We start from the raw sequence: 17,095 nt of genomic DNA, 5'->3' as shown, positions 1-17,095 counted from the left end.
GCGCGGGAGCGGGTTCCGAACGGACCGGTTCCGGGCAGGGCCGGCAGGAGGCGGAGCGGGAGGCGAGGAGGAGGCGGAGGCGCCGCTGCTCGCCGGGCCCACGCCCCTCGGCGGCGCTGACAGCTCACGGGCGCCGCGGCCGGGTGTCGGGAGCGCGCCGGGCGGCACCGCGGCGCTCCTCCGGGTCGCGGCCGGGGCGGAGAGCCGGCCTCCTGGGGACCCCGCATCCGGGGCCCGAAGATGCTGCGGTCCGTGTGGGCTTTTCTGAAACGTCACAAAAAGAAATGCCTCTTCCTGGGCACCGTGCTCGGAGGTGGGTGTCCGCGCGCGGACGAGGGCGCCGGGAGGAAGGGCGGGGAGAGGACACTGTCCCCCAAAAGAGGGAGAGGCCCGCGACCCTAGGCCTGGGGCTGGAGAAGGGGGTCGCTCCGCCTCCAGCTCGGGGCGCCTCTCTGTGCTCTTTGCCCTCTCGCCTCTTGCCCTGTATCCAGCCTGTCTGAGACACCTCACGGACTGCGGGAGAAGTCGCCGCGGTTAAGTGTTTGTTTGAAGGCTCATGTGTTTTCTCATTCTTTTCTGTGGCTTTGCTGGGAGAGACTTCATTCCCCGTATTTTGCGTGGCTTTCACTTGCAGGATTTCACTAATACTCTAGTCCAATTGCTACAGCCTGCCCTTTGGGTGTAGTTCAAAAGTTAATCTGAATTTTTTAAAACAGCACTGAAGGCGGAGAGATACATACTAGACAAAAGAAAATCAATGTTTTTGCTCTGTTTTTGCCATTTTGGAATATAAACTATGCAGGAAGGAAATGTTTGGAGGATGTTGTGCAGTTTTGCTCAGGATTTTGAAGGCTGGGATAAATACCCATCTAGCTGACATAACTGGTTAGCCCAGGCTGAGAGGAGATTTTGAAACACTTAAAATAACAAACTTGAAACTCTTTTTCCTCACATGACAGCCCTGATGTAATATGCAGGGATTTGAAGGAGACAATAAAAAGCCTTGTAAATTATACAAGAGAGAAAACTAGAGACATTAGGATAAAAAAGAGAGAAGATTTAGAACTTGAATTTTTGAGAAATACTTTTACTAACTACATGTTCTGTTTTAGAAATGCTTAAAAATCAAGGATACAAGTTTCCCAAAGATTTGGTTGAGTTAGTTAAAGATTAAGAGGAATGGAAAAATTTTCAGAGGGACAGAAAAAGAAAATAGTATTAATGCTTAATGGTAAAAATAAAGTCAGTTTGATGAAAGAGCAGAGTAGATATGGTGGTTATTAAACTTAATCCATTCCTGTGGGTGTGAACCCTTGTAAATAAGACCTTTGGATGAGGTTACTTCAGATAAGGTGTGGCCCAAAATGGGTCTTAATCCTTTTACTGAAGACCTTAGAGGGACAGGTACAAAAAGAGAAAAAAGCCACAGAGGGAGCAGCCAGAAGCTGAAAGTCAACAGAACCTGGAAGAGAAAGGAAAGGCCAGGAGAGGCTGCTATTTGCATTACCATGTGACAGGGGAGCCCAGGTCCAAGGATCACTGGCAGCCAGCCCCAGAATGCTAGTCTTCATCACCTTGATGAAACTTTGATTTGGACTTCTCCTAGCCTCAAAATCGTGAGCCAATAAATTCCCATTGTTTAAGCCAGTGCATTGCATGGTATTTGCTTTAGCGATGAGGAAACTAAAACAGTTTTTGGTACCCAGAGTGGGGTAGTACTGTTGCAAATACCGAAAAAAATGTGGAAACAGCTTTAGAATTGGGTCATGGGTAGAGGCTGGAAGAATTGTGAGGTACTTGACAGAAAAGGCCTATCAAGAGACTGTTGATAGAAATATGGAGGTTGAAGGTACTTCCGATCAGGCCTTAGAAGGAAATTATGAATGTATTTTTGGAAACTGCAGGAAAGGCAATCCTTGTTTTAAAGTGGCAGAGAACTTGGCGAAATTGAGTTCTGATGCTGGATGAAAGGCAGAACTTGAGAGTGATGAACGTGGATTTTTAGCTGGGAGCTTTCCAAGCTAACTGTGAAAAGTGCAGCCTGGTTTCTCCTTGCAGCTTCTAGTAAAATGCAAGAGACAAGGGATAAGCTGAGAACTGAACTCTTAAGCACAAAGAAACCAGAAATTGATGGTTTAATAAATCCTGAGTCTGTCCAGATAGTATGCTCTGAGACTAGGGCCAGAAGCAGCTGTATCAGGGACCTCCCTGAAATTCTGGAAAACATGTTCCAGGGGACTGGGTTTCTTGTGAGAGTTTAACTGAACATGGACCCAGTCAGCCATTTTGGTGGAAGTCAGGATTGGAAATGCAGTTATGCAGAAAAGATCTGTGGAAAGTCCCTCTGTCTGGTGGTTTGGATCCCTGTGAACTGCACACAAAGCTGACAAGGTTTTTGAGAAATTTGCATGAGCAGAACCCCTGCCAGCCTGGACTGAAAGAGACTGGATTGGAGGAAGAATGACTTCAGCAGCAGAACCATGGAAGCCAAAGTCTGGACCAAAGAGATCTCTTTGAGCCAAGAGAGTGGGTCCATAATATGTGTGGAAAGGGCAGGTTCACTCCTACATTTGGAGGGGTCAGGCCTTCTGCCCTGGGGCTTGAAGGGGGTGGGTCTTCCACCTTGTTGTTGAGGGAGAGTGCTGCTACTCCAATGCTTAGAGATAGTGAGGACTGTGTTCTGACATTTGTTTAGAGCCTGGTCACCATCCCAGTGCTTGAAGAGGACGTGTCCTGGTATTCATGGAGAAATTGGCCACCATCCCAACGCTCAGAGATGGTGGCGCCTTCACCCCAGTGTTTGGGGAGAGTATGGCCACTGCTCAAGCACTTGCAAGGTGTTCCAGTTTGCTAATGCTGCCGTTATGCAAAATACCAGAAATGGATTGGTGTTTATAAAGGGGCTTTATTTTAGGTTACAAAGTTATAGTTCTGAGGCTGTAAAAGTGACCAGATTGAGGCATCAACAAAATACCTTCATTGAAGAACAGCCGATGGTGTTTGGAACACCTCTGTCAGCTGGGGAAGGCACGTGGCTGGTGTCTGCTGATCCTTTGCTCCCGGGTTCTGGTTTCAAAGTGACTTTCTCCAAAATGTCTCTGAACTTCTGTCTTTGTTCCTTTCTCTCAGCTCCTGTACATCCTTACTTCTTTCTCCCAGGGCATTTTTCTCTAAGCATCTGGGGGTCCTCTATTGGCTGCTCCAGGACAAACTCTGAGCTTTATCTCTTAGCTTAGCATCTCCAAATGTCCTTCGGTCTGCATCTTGAAGCGTCTCTAAGCTTCAGCATCTGTGTTAGCTCTTGAGCTCTCTTAAGTAGTCCAGTGAACTAATCAAGACCAATCCTGAATGGACGGAGCCCATACCTCCATGCAAATAATTCAATCAGAGTTCTCACCCACAGTTAAGTGGACCACATCTCCATGGAAACATTCAGTCAAAAGGTTCCACCCTAATCAAGACTAATAATTCTGCCCCCACAAGATTACATTAAAGAACATGGCTTTTCTGGGGGACGTAATATATCCAAACCAGCACAGAAAGGATGGGGCAAATCCAGAAATCAAAACGTGGTTCCATGGATGACTCTCAGACCTTAAAATCTAATGGAATATGCCCTGCCTGATTTGGGAATTGTTTGGGACCTATGAACCCTGTTTTCCTTCCAATTTCTTCTTTCTGGAATGGGAATGTTTATCCTATGCCTGTCCTTCTTTTGCTTATTGGAAGCAGAAAACTTGTTCTCCAGGTCTCAAAGTTTCACAGACAGAGGGAAATTGTGTCCCAGGACAGAACACACCCCTAATCAATTTTGATGAAACTTTGTGCTTAGCATTGTTACTGAAATGACAGAGTGGACTGTGGTGGTTTGGAGCTGTGTACCTCAGAAAAACATATTCTTAAACTTAATCCATTCCTGTGGGTGTGAACTCTTGTAAGAAGGACTTTTGATGAGGTTGTTTCAGTTAAGGTGTAGCCCAGGATCCTATTATTGAAGGCCTTATAGGGTAGGTCACAGAGAGAGAAAGAAAGCCACAAAAGAGAGCAGCCGGAAGCTGAAAGTCAGCAGAACTTGGAAGAGAACAGAGAGGCCAGGAGACACTGCCATGTGCATGGCCATGTGACAGAGGAGCCAAGGACCAAGGATCACCAGCAGCCAGCCACAGAACACCAAACTTTGGAAAGAAAGCTCCATCTTGATGATGCGTTGATTTGGATTTCTCCTGGCCTCAAAACCATGAACCAATGAATCCCCATTGTTTAAGCCCACTCATTGCATGGTATTTGATTGAGCAGCCAAGAAATGACAGCCAGAGATGACCATGATTGGTCATATTCTTTCTGCTTCAGGGGAAAGGTCCTATCACATGTTAAATTTCCACCAATCCAATTTAAGAAATGGTTTATCAAGTGTCTTTGATGTTGAAGATAATCAAATGGAGGTATAAGATTACAGAAATATTTAATAGTAATAACTACAATTTATTGGGTACCCTCTGTATGGCAGGCAATAAGCCAAGCTCTTGCTATGCAGTGGGGTGGCAATAGGGTAGTTATTGTTATCCCCATTCAAATAGGAGGAACTAAAGCTCTAAGCAGTTAAGAAACTTGGCCAGGGTCACAGTTGGTAATGGGGAAGCTGGAATCCAAACTCAGGAGGGTTAGACCCAAAGTACATTCTTTTTCCACTCTACCACTGTATCTTCATGAATTTTAAGGTCTGGTAGGCAGGAAAAACAAGTAAGTAAAACACAAAGCCATAAGAAAACTGCAGAGAATGCTGTGAAGATCAGATGGGTAGAGAACATATGCAGTTATGAAAAATCAGTCAGAAAGGGGCCCATTTTGACAGTCTTGAAAGGTAGATGATATTTCACCGTGCTTGCTCAAAAAAGTCTGGCTGTTCAGTAGTCAGAAAACCTAAATAAAAATATTGAGTTGCAGCTTTTGAGTTGCAGGCCTCCTTATTCCTTGCATTTTGGATGGGTAACTGCTTTAAACCAGTTTGGACTGTTTTTTACAACTTAACCAGTTTGTGAAGACTGGAGCAGTGGTTCTCAAACTTTTCGGTCTAAGTTCTGCTTTATACTCTTAAAAATTATTAAGGACCTCAAAGAGTTTTATTTTTTAAAGTGAGTTATATCTATTAATTATTACTATATTAGAAATTAAGGAAAATTTTAAAAATATTAACTCATTTAAAAATATTAGTTATAAATCTGTTACATATTAACATAAACAGCATTTTTATGAAAAATAACTGTATTTTCCCAAAAAATTAATGAGAAGAATGGCATTGGTTTACATTTTCACAAATCTCTTTAATATCTGGCTTAGTGGAAGGAAGCTGGATTCTTATATCTGCTTCTGTGTTCAGTCTGTTGCAATACCATACATCATGTAGCAAGCAGAATACTCCACTCAATGCTCTAGAGAGAATGGGAACAAAAAGAGGCAAATAACATTTTAGTACTCTTGTAGCTGTAGTTTTGACCTCACAGTTCCCCTGAAGGGGTCTTGGCCCAGGGGTCCCCAGGCCACACTTTGAGAACTACTGCACGAGAGCCAGTGATGCAGAACTAGAAGGCACCCAGATCCATCTTCACTGGCGTATTATCCAGAAGCGCAGTGCACGGATTTATGATGCATGCCTTCATCCCTCTGTTGCTGGCCTGTTTATCCATTCATTCATTCTCTCATTCAGCAAGCAGTTAAATGAGAGTTAGTGCCTGTTCTCACTCTAAGGTCTGGGAGTCCAAAAGAATGAGACAGAGCTGTGACCTTGAGGAACTCATGATGGAGTCTGGAAAGCAGAAACCAAAATAGACCAAAGTGGTACAGTGATACTCCTGTAGTTCAAAAATAGAGCCGGGTGCTATAGGAGCACAAGGAGAGCACCCCTGGAGCTGAGTTGTCGAGCTGTCCAGGGAGGGGGCCCAATAGGAACACGGAAAAGCATGTTCAGAGGCTCAGAGACCTGTTGCTTTTCATGACTCGGCTGTTTCAGTATGGCTCAGCATGGGGTACAAATGTGGAGTGGCATAAGATGACATTAGAGGCACAACTAGAGCCAGGCTGTGAAGGACTTTCGCGATTGGGCCGGTCTATCGAATGTGGATGTGGTCCTGCGCATCACTGCATCTTCACTGCAGAAGCATGATGAAAACACAGAATCCTTTATCACAGGTTCTGATTCTCTAGCTCTGGAGTGTTGTTCATAAATTCCTTAATTCGTTCAGCAGATACTTATTGAGCTCCACCTGTGTACCAGTCGAGGTTTTTGTGCCTTGGGGATGCAGCCTCGGACAAGACAAGGCATTTGGGGAAGTTTTTATGGAACTTCTGTAAAGCCTACATTTTTAACGAGTACTCCAAGTAATTCTGGTGCTTGTGGGACAGGGGATCGAGGTCTTTATGGTGGTGGGGTGTTGAAGGGTTCTAAACACAGCACTGAGGACATCAGATTTGTGTTTTAGAAAAAGCCAGTGTGTGTGGAAGGTAGAGTAGAAGGGTGTGAGTCCAGAGATAAAAGAGAAGGGGTAGGAGGCTGCTGAACCAGTTCTAGAGCATTAAGATTCAGGGTCTGAATGAAGACATTGCAGAGGAGAACGTGGGGTGGCAAGACTTAGACTATCTTTCTGAGATAAAGAGTCTATTCTGATTCTTCAGGATTTTGGTGGCCTATTAGATTGAAAATGGTGTTAAAAGATTATTTTCAAGCTCATTGAAATTATTAACCTAGTAAGTTAGTTGCAGTGCAGGGATTTTCATCTAGGAAGAGAAGACTAAGATTGGTGTTAAAACAACCAAATTTATAATATGGAGAGACTGGACAATTGTTTGCTTTACAGCATGTTCCAACAGGAAATGTCAAAACAGCATTTATTGATCATATTGAGGAATTTAGTAAAACTTTTCATTAATCACAGAGTCTAGCTACAGAAGAAACTTTAAAGCTCGTCTAACCCCAGCCTTTCATTTTACTGGTGAAGACATTGAGACCCAGATTGGGGAGGAGCCATGCTCACAGTCACCTAACTAGTTGGTACCGGAGCCGGCAGACCTGCGCCCCCAGGCCAGAATCCAGCGGCCCCTCAGGCTCGGGGTCTGAGTGCCTAGACCCGGCTCCTGGTCCTCTGCCTCCCCCTTGCTTCCCCGGAGGGACCCACCTGATAGAACAGCCCGGTGAATTCTGGGGGTGAGAGGCAGAGGAAGTAGACCTGTGGCCAAACCCAGGTCAGAACTGGGTCAGGAGAGACAGGGATCCTGGGGTTTTAGCCTTGTTCAGTTTTCTTAGCTTTTGCGAGAATATACATTTACCAAGCAAATACAAATATTTCCTTTAAAAAAATTTATCAGACACTTTTGAAAATGTGATGAAAATGTATACCTTTTCCCCCATTAAAATGCATATGCCAGTCAGATTCATTCATTATCCAAAAGCTTCTTAGCTACGCAGTGGGTGCCATTTGGGTGTTTCATTTTGCAACATGGTTTGAGAAATAATCATTTAACACGTAATTTTCAGTAACCTGTTGTGCAAAGTAAGATACAAGCATTTAATTCAGAACTCGTTAACTAAGACTTCTCTGTCAAGTAGTGACTTTGTGAAACCTTAGTCAGTTTCTTCATCCTGCTGGGACTGTCACTTTATCATCAGCTTATTGAGGAGGGATTAAAATAAAAGTAGCCATGAGCTTTTGTTTGTTCTTTAACATGATTATAATACATGTTTATTTTCATGCAAACATAGCAACAGCAATCATAGCTTATGTCTGGCTAACAGTTTGTAACACATACCCTTTTACTGAACTATAATTTTTTTTAAATTATATCTTATCAACTCATCTGTAATGCCTTTATTAGTGAAAATATTTCCGGATGTGTGTTTGCTTTGCAGTTCCTAGAGGGGTGCACCCTCCCCACCTGTGGTAATCAGGCCCAATCCAGTTAATTAGGGTCTGTGCCAGCCGTTGATTCTTTTTGGAAGGTGAGCCATGCATGGTTGGAGGGGGGTGAGGGGAGCTCCTCCCCTCGAGCCTTGCTGCAGTGCCTCAGACCCTCGGGGAGCGGGTAGACGTGAGCAGTAACGCAGGCTGTGCTGTGAGCTCCGTGCAGGCAGGGCTGCCACACAACCAGGCACAGAAGATGTACCTGAAACAAATACAAGAACACTCTGGTGGCAGGTTCAGCTCGCCGTCTGCTTGACTTGTTTCACTGTGAATCCTATGAGCCTGCAGGAGCCTTGAGGCCAAGCCCCTAGCACTGATGCGGGCTCACTGGGTGCTCCCTCCCCAGTCCTCTGAGCACTACCAAAGCACCTCTGCTAGCCCAGCATCCTGAATGCCACGGATGTCATGTCTCAGCATCCATTTCAGGTCTTCATTATCCTAGTTGACTAAGTATTGGGTGCTAATCAGAGATAAAGATAGCTGAAGGGCTAACTTCAAGTGTGGCAAACTAAGCTCTCTAGAGTGTTCACATTCCCATTTGGGGTAACTGAAGTCCCTGAAGGTGGGGACCATGTCACGCCATCTGTGCTAAAAGGTTGCACAATAAGTTACAGAGCACAGGACACCACCTATTTGTTAATCCTGTAGTGTTAGATTTTAGAAATTCCAGTACCTCTTCTCCATCACTTTCAATCTGAGTTCCTAATTTTTAGGTGGTTTTGTTTCATTCTCTCTCCTTTTCTCAGATGGTGATTTTTCTAACACATGGATGGATAGATTGATGTCTGTGTGATTACCTGCCCTTCTTTCATTCTGTTTTTTAAAAAATCATTGTATATTTTTTAAAGTATTGTGTGTTCATTGAAGGAGATATGGAAATTATAAAGAAGCATGTAGAAGAAAAATATCACCTGTTATCCCTCCATTTGGCAATGATCATTGTATGTTAAAAATCAAAACCAGTCTATTTTCTGTGTACCTTTTTGCTTTTAAAAAAATAAAACCTGGGGAATCTCACTTTATCCTTTAACAATACAGCATCATTAGATTATGAATCACTAACTGTTTGGTTTCTCTTGACCCTCTGAGATCCCACTGTGTCTGCAGCCCACCACTTACTTAGCAGCTCCTGCCCTGCAGTGGGACATCGAGAATCCGTTGACTCCTGGGGCCAAGCACTGCCATGTCTTCCAGGCTTGCTTCCTCAGACCCGTCCCCATTGACCCTCCATTTCCTCTGCCATGCTAATCTCTCTCTTTCTCTTTAAGCTAGTATTACACAGTTGTTTAACTCAGAATTTTAAGTTGTGATTTTTTTAGCTTTTCTCTAATGTAAGCTGTATAAATGGATAACGTGAGTTGAAAATATTGCTTGGAATTTTTAGTCCTCTAAATAACTGGATTACTATACTAGCTTGTTTTTAAAACTGATTGCAGGAGTATATATCCTGGGGAAATATGGACAGAAGAAAATCCGAGAAATGCAAGAAAGGGAGGCAGCGGAATACATTGCCCAAGCGCGACGGCAGTACCATTTCGAGAGCAACCAAAGGACCTGCAATATGACAGGTGGGGCCAGGAGGGGTTGGGGCACCGTGGCGGGGAGGGGAGGAAGGGGTCGGTTTGTGCAGAGAGGCAGGGGTGGTCTGGGTTGTTTTTGTGCCCCCGGGACAGGGAAAGGCAAAGAAGGAATGACGTGGAACCAGCATTTCCATTAATCTACTGAAAGGCATCATTGTAAATGTGAATTTTGATAGTAAACATAAATCATTACAAAATATACATGCATTTGTTTTGTCTATTCATTCAACAAATACTACGTCATCTGGCACAGGGAAAGGGGATTTGAATCACAAAAGCAACTCCCTGACCTTTGGAGTTTATGTTCCAGTGGGAGGAAAAGACAATAAACTTGATAAACTCGGCCTCTCACTTGAGGGAGTGGAGGCTGCTGTCTGGAAATGCAGCTGGGGGTGGGTGCTCCTTACAGCAGGGCCCCCAGCAGACCCAGGTCCTTGGGGGAGCTGCCATTGTCCGGGAACCAGGAATCCTAGGGTGGGCACAAGCTTAGCCCAAGAAACAGCAGGAAGGCCCTGTGGCCAGGCACAGAGAACAAGGAGAGGGTGAGGGGAGCGAGGCTGCAGAGGCTGGCCTGACCCTATCCACCGCGTAGGCCACCCAGAGAGACAGCACGTGACAGCTGAGGGTGGCTGTGGACCTGTAAGTCCAGGGCAAGCATTATGCTCAAGTCACTGCTAATGCAATAGTTTAACCTCCAGAGCTGCAGCCTGCTGGGAGAACACTGTAACCAAATCAGCTTGCCCACAATTGAAAACAAGGGGTTTTATTACAACTGGCATAACTCTTTGAAGAATCAGATCTCAAATCTGTGTCAAACCTGTTTTTCTTTTTCATTGTTTAAGCATAATCCTTTCTCTAATATTTATTTTAATGACAGTTAATTTAGGAAGAACTTATTAAGGTCCATTTTAAACACAGAATTTCTTTTTAGAGTTGAAAGGACTTTATTATTGGTCCATTTGCCTCACCTCCTATAATATTCAGAAAAATACCTGCGTTCTGTAGAGCCAGTAGGAGCCCCATCCGCTGTCTGGCTGGCCGCACCGACGGAGCCCTGGAGTGGAGTGCAGGCCTCCAGGCCATCAGGTTCGTGCCCAGTGGCGTGTGTCCTCTGCACGTGTCAGGGCACAATGCCAAATCTCAGTTTTCTCCTAAGATGAACATCATAAAACCCACTTCATAAATGTCTTATGAGAATGCAATGAGATGATGCAGATAAAGTGCTTGGCACAGCGTCAGTACCCCACAAATAATCACTCTGAAGAGCTACATAATTCTTTTAACTGCTCCTCGGCTTTCATATAGTGCTGCTGCTAGGACACCTTAAGGAGTGTGTTAGAGAACATGCAAGGTGTGTTTCTGGTGATGGCTCAGATTTCAAACATCGATAAGGTAGGTACTAAGTCAAAATACATCTCAGTCTGATATGGGCCTGTGTCAGTTTGAGTCCTCTGAGAAAAGAAATTAAAATGGGATTAGGTGTGCAAGAGATTTACTGGTGTAAACACCTGTGCAGAACACAGAGGCAGGTGCAGGATTGGCAAGGAGAGCCTTTAAGCAGGATTGGCAAGGAGAGCCTTTAAGACACAGTGTGGTTCTGATGCTTGTTGAAGCCCAGGGGGAGGGAGGGAGGGCAGAAGGGAAGGTCTCGGCCTGCAGCACAGCTCAAAGGGTGTCAGGGCAGGCCATGAGGTCTGAAGGCCAAGTTGCCTAGTAGAGGGATCCCACAGCAAGGGGCCATGGCACTGTCCATCGGCAATGACAGGCCCCGTCAACATCCCCTGAGCGCAGTCACTATCCCACGGCAACGAGGGGCCCCATTAGCATCCCCTGAGCACAGTCACTGTCCATTGGTGATGATGGGCCCCGTCAGCGTCCCCCGAGTGCAGTCACTGTACAACAATGATGATGGGCCCCGTCAGCTTCCCCTGAGCACAGTCACTGTCGCATGGCGATGATGGGCCCCATCAGCATCCCTTGAGCGCAGTCACTGTCCAGCGATGATGATGGGCCCCATCAGCATCCCCTGAGCACAGTCACTGTCCATTGGTGATGACAGGCCCTGTCAGCATCCCCTGAGCGCAGTCACTGTCCATTGATGATGATGGGCCCCGTCAGTGTCCCCTGGGCACAGCCACTGTCCAATGATGACGGGCCTCGTCAGTGTCCCCCAAGTGCAGTCACTGTCCGATGATGATGGGTTCTGTCAGTGTCCCCCGAGCGCAGTCACTGTTCAACAATGATGTCGGGCCCCGTCTGTGTCCCCCAAGCATAGCACTTGCTCAGGTAGCGCAAACATGGCAGTGGGCCCAACAACATGGTTGACACATTCCACAACTATTACAAGCTTCGTTGAACAAGCAGTTGATTATAGGCAATTAGGAAAAGAATAGGTGATCACTAGGAACCAAAATACAGGCTCACTGAAATACCTTCCAAATTACTTTTCTGGTTGCACTGATAATGAGGTTACAAATAATATGATTAAATTTCTATCCTTTTGGATAAAAAGAGTAATACATATGATAGAAGAATTTAGTACTTGAGGTAAATTTAGCTAGTTCTCTTAACCTGAGAAATTGGTCCCAACTTGAAAGATATTATGTAATGGAACACTTGGGGCATTGCCCTTGCTTTATCTTCTTAGGGATTTTACTAACAATTTAGGAAGGATGCTTATTAAAGTCACAGATGCTCCTGTGCTTGGTTATATAGCTGATACCACAAATAAGGTTTCAGGAGGCTAAACTGGCCTTGTCTCATTGAAGTGCTAGGCTGGGGTAAACAAATTGTAATGCTTTAAAAGGCAACTGCATTATGGATGAGAGAGGGAAGATGACAGCATAGAGAGGAGTGGAAGCTACATAGTCCCTCTGAAACAACTGAAAAAAAAACAGAAACAACTAGTAAATAATCCAGAATAACGGGGGGGGGGGGGCAAACAAGACTGTCCGCTCATCATACACCAACCTGAATTGGGAGAAATGCCTGAGATCGCAGCATAAAATCTGTAAGTAAAACCTGCGAATCCAAGTCGTGAGACCCCCTCCCCCATGGCCTGAGCTGCAAAGCCTTGTGGTGCCAGAGAGAACTTTCTCCAGCAAGCGAATATAGCTCAGCTGAGCTCCAACTGGGGTTTTAAGTAGTGAGTGTGAAACTGCTCACTGCAGTTCCGAATCCCCAAAAAAAAGACAGAGGCTTTAGGTGACGACTGACCTTGGAGAGCCAGAGGGTTGCCTTGGACTAGGTCTGAAGGGGACTATCTGTTTCTTTTTCGGCTCAGTGGAGAAAGCTCCAGCCATTTTCAGTTCCCAGGGCTGTGACTCAGAGAAGGGTGGAGATAGTACAAGCAGAGAGCGAGACCATTGAAATGCTAATGACCCCCAGGGGGTCTATCTTCTCTAAGAGGAAAGGGGTGGGGCCTTTTCCATTCAGAACCAGACCCCAGAGCCTGGGGGAACATGGCCATACCTCCTCACACCAGTCAAGAATTATAGGCTAACAGGCATCACCTCTGGACAGAAAAGCACAGTGACCTGAGGCATCACAGGGTGGAGCAATTTTCTAAGACACACCCTCCGGGAAACCAGATACTGAATATTTCTTCCCTCTGGGACCTGAGCCTGTTCTGGTCTGGGAAAACCTGATTTGGATAACCAAGGAAACCATGCCAAGACAACAGAGAATTAAAACCTACACTAAGAAAAACGAAGTTATGGCCCAGTCAAAGGAACAAATGTACACTTCAACTGAGATACAGGAATTTAAACAGCTAATGCTAAATCAATTCAGAAAGTTTAGAGAAGATTTCGCAAAAGAGATAGAGGCTGTAAAGGAAACACTGGGCATTTATAAGGCAGAAATCAAAAGTTCAAAAAAGCAACTAGTAGAATCTATGGAAATGAAAGGCACAACACAAGAGATGAAAGACACAATGAAAACACAGCAGCAGATCTCAAGAGGCAGAAGAAAACACTTAGGAACTGGAGAATAAAACACCTGAAAGCCTACATGCAAAGGAGCAGATGGAGAAAAGAATGAAAAAATATGAGCAACGTCTCCGGGAACTCAAGGATGAAACCAAGTACAATAATGTACGTATCATTGGTGTCCCAGAAGAAGAGAAGGGAAAAGGGGAAGAAGCAATAATAGAGGAAATAATTAATGAAAATTTCCCATCTCTTATGAAAGACATAAAATTACAGACCCAAGAAGCGCAGCGTACTCCAAACAGAAAAGATATGAATAGGCCTACGTCAAGACACTTAATAATCAGATTATCAAATGTCAAAGACAAAGAGAATCCTGAAAGCAGCAAGAGAAAAGCAATCCATCACATACAAAGGAAGCTTAATAAGACTATGTGCGGATCTCTCAGCAGAAACCATGGAGGCAAGAAGGAAGTGGTGTGATATATTTAAGATACTGAAACAGGAAAACCACCAACCAAGAATCCTATATCCAGCAAAGCTGTCCTTCAAATATGAGGGAGAGCTCAAAATATTTTCTGACAAACAATGAGAGACTTTGTGAACAAGACACCCGCCCTACAGGAAATATTAAAGGGAGCACTACAGAGTGATAGGAGAAGACAGGAGTGCGTGGTTTGGAACACAGTTTTGGGATATGGTAGCACAACAATGTAAGTACACTGAACAAAGATAACTATGAATACGGTTGAGAGAGGAAGGTGGGGAGCATGTGAGACACCAGAAGAAAGGAGGAAAGATAAAGACTGGGACTGTGTAACTTGGTGAAATCTCGAGTGTTCAACAATTGTGATAAAATGTACAAATATGTTTTTTTACAAGGGAGGACAAAGAAATGTCAACCTTGCAAGGTGTTAAAAATGGGGAGGCATTGGGGGAGGGATGCAATCAACGTAAACTAGAGACTGTAAATGACAGAATCATTGTATTATGCTTCCTTTAGTGTAACAAAGGCGATATACCAAGGTAAATGCAGATAAGAGGGGGGGATACGGGAGGCATGTTAGACACTTGACATTGGTGGTGTTGTCTGACTCTACTTTGATTCAAGGTTATTTTTGCTTTTGCTGCTTCCTAGCTCTTTTTTTTTTTTTCCTTTTTCTTTTGCCTCCCTACCTTCTTTGACTCTCCCTCCTGCCTTGTGGAAGAAATGTAGATGCTCTTATATAGATAGTGGTGAAGGTGGTGAACACATAAATATATGACCATACAGAGAACCATCGATTATTTACTTAGGTTGGAATGTATGGTGTATGAACAAAACCATATAAAAAAAAAAAAAATGGGTTGATGACAAAACCTCGAGGGCAATATACTGAGTGAAATAAGCCAGACACATAAGGACAAATATTGCAGGGTCTCACTGATAGGAACTGATTATAATATGTAAACTCATAGACATGAAATATAAGGTACCAAGATATAGGACAAGGCTTAAGAATGGGGAGCGGTTGCTTAGTATGAGCAGAATGTTCAACTAGGATGAACTTAAATGTTTGGAAATGAACAGAGGTGTCAGTAGCAAGATGTGAGAATAACTAAGTGCTGAATGGTGCATGAATGAGGTGGAAAGGGGAAGCTCAGAGTCATATATGTCAGCAGAAGGAAAGTTGGAGATCAAAAGATGGGAATGTATAAAACTGAATCCTATGGTGGGCAATGTCCATGATCAACTGTACAAATATTAGAAATCTCTTCAGTGAACCAGAACAAATGTATGACAATACAATTAGAAGTTAATAATAGAGGAGCATATAGGGAAGAAATATATACCTATTGCAAACTATATACTACAGTTAGTAGTATTTCAACATTTCTTCATAAACAGTAACAAATGTACTATATCAACACTACAAGTCAACAATTGAGGGGGGTTGGTTAGGGATAGGGGAGGATTAGAGTTTCCTTTTCTTTTTTTAGTTTTTTCATCTTTCACTTTAATTCTTGTCTGGAGTAATGAAAAGGTTCTAAAAATTGAACAAAAATTAAGTGTGGTGGGTGTACAGCTGTATGAGGCTACCAGGGGCAACTGATTGTACACTTTGAATCTTTGGATAATTGTATGGTATCTGAACAATCCCAATAAAAATTAAAAAGGAAAAAAAAATAAAGGCAACTGTACAGCTACAGAAATACCCAGGCCTGTTTTGAAGCAGGAGGTATAAGGAAGAATTGGGTACTGCAGTGGAGCATAATCTTGTTATGAACCAACAGTGTGATGTGACTTCTAGAAATACTAACTTACCCCCAGGCCCCAGCAAGAAGCACCTGTGGTTCACATCAGAGGTCATTACAGCACATTCCCCAGTCACCTGAGTGCAGGCCCTTCTGGCTGTCCCATGTAGGAAGATGCTTACCAGCTGGAGGGGGTCCAAGGAAGCCAAGTGTGCCAGCTTGGATATATTATGTCCCCCAGAAAAGCCATATGCTTTAATGCAGCCTTGTGGGGGCAGACTGATTAGTCTGTTGATTAGGGTGGAACTTCTAATTGAATTCTTTCTGTGGAGGTGTGGCCCCAACCTTTCAGGGTGGGTCCTGATTAGTTCACTGGACTACTTAAGAGAGCTCAGGAGCCCACAGAGACGCTGATGCTTGGAGATGATTAGAGATGTAGATAGAAGGATGTTTTGAGATGCTAAGCTAAGAGATGAAGCCCAGAGTTTGCCCTGGAGAAGCTAAGAGAAGACCCCCAGATGCTTAGAGAGAAACACCCTGGGAGATGGAAGCAAGAATGCACATTTGCTGAAAGGAGCTAAAACAGAAGCCCAGAGACATTTTGGAGAAAGCCATTTTGAAACACACCCGAGAGCAAAGGACCAGCCTTCCCAATTGACAGAGGTGTTCCAGAGAGGAAAGTCCTATTGTTGATACCTTAGTCTGGACGCTTTCATGGCCTTAGGACTATAAATTTGTAACCTAATAAATTCCCTTTATAAAAGCCAATCCATTTGCGGTATTTTGCATAACGGCAGCATTGGCAAACTGGAACACCAAGTGAGGACAGCAGTAACAGTAGCCAACCCCACTGGACCTTTCTCAGGGGCAGAGGAGCTCCTCTGAGGCCTCTGTGTGTCTCAGTCCATCCTTCCAACAGCCCTGCTTTATTTATCCGCAGTTGACTCATGAGGAGACCGAGGCACAGAGGTGGCTCGCCCAGGCCACACACCCAGGTTAGTGACGGACCGTCCTGTGACGCATGTTGGCTGAAGTGTTTTGCTGAGGGAAGTCATGCACTCTCCACGCCCTGCAGACACAGGAGTGCATCTGTTCAGCATTTACGCCGATGACAGAGGGGTAGACAGGGCTCTGGTTCAACAGGCCAAAGTGGGAGTGAGACGCTCTTCCCTCACAGGAGAATTCCCAGAGAATCCTCTCAAAACCTGTCACTATGCCACATAATCTTTAAACAAATTCCCTTTTGGTTCAGGCTACCATTTTCTGAATGTAGGAGTCTAGTCATTGCTTTTTTTTTGTAAGGCAACATAGTACATTAGGGCTAGATGTGTAGACCAGGTACACCGAAGGCCAAGCTACCTGGTTACATGGGCTCTGAGCTGATTCTTCAGATAACGGG

At 44.5% G+C, this 17,095-nt stretch overlaps 1 protein-coding gene across 2 annotated transcripts in view; it reads left to right on the top strand.

Moving 5' to 3' along the window:
* The first annotated feature begins 53 nt into the window (after positions 1 to 53).
* The window catches only part of PEX3 (peroxisomal biogenesis factor 3), a 46,395-nt gene continuing 29,353 nt past the window's right edge, over positions 54 to 17,095 (top strand). The window contains exons 1-2 of one of the 2 annotated variants that reach the window (XM_037844137.1): positions 54 to 313; positions 9,389 to 9,520. In XM_037844137.1, coding sequence (XP_037700065.1) covers positions 241 to 313; positions 9,389 to 9,520 — 205 coding nt within the window. In that variant the 5' untranslated portion in view covers positions 54 to 240. The remainder of the gene's footprint in view (positions 314 to 9,388; positions 9,521 to 17,095) is intronic. The other variant, XM_037844135.1, reaches the window with a different exon arrangement.

This window comes from Choloepus didactylus, chromosome 7 (assembly GCF_015220235.1).
Source record: "Choloepus didactylus isolate mChoDid1 chromosome 7, mChoDid1.pri, whole genome shotgun sequence".
NCBI lineage: Eukaryota > Metazoa > Chordata > Mammalia > Pilosa > Megalonychidae > Choloepus > Choloepus didactylus.
Note: the sequence above shows the minus strand (reverse complement) of the source record. Positions and strands in the feature narration are given on the sequence as shown.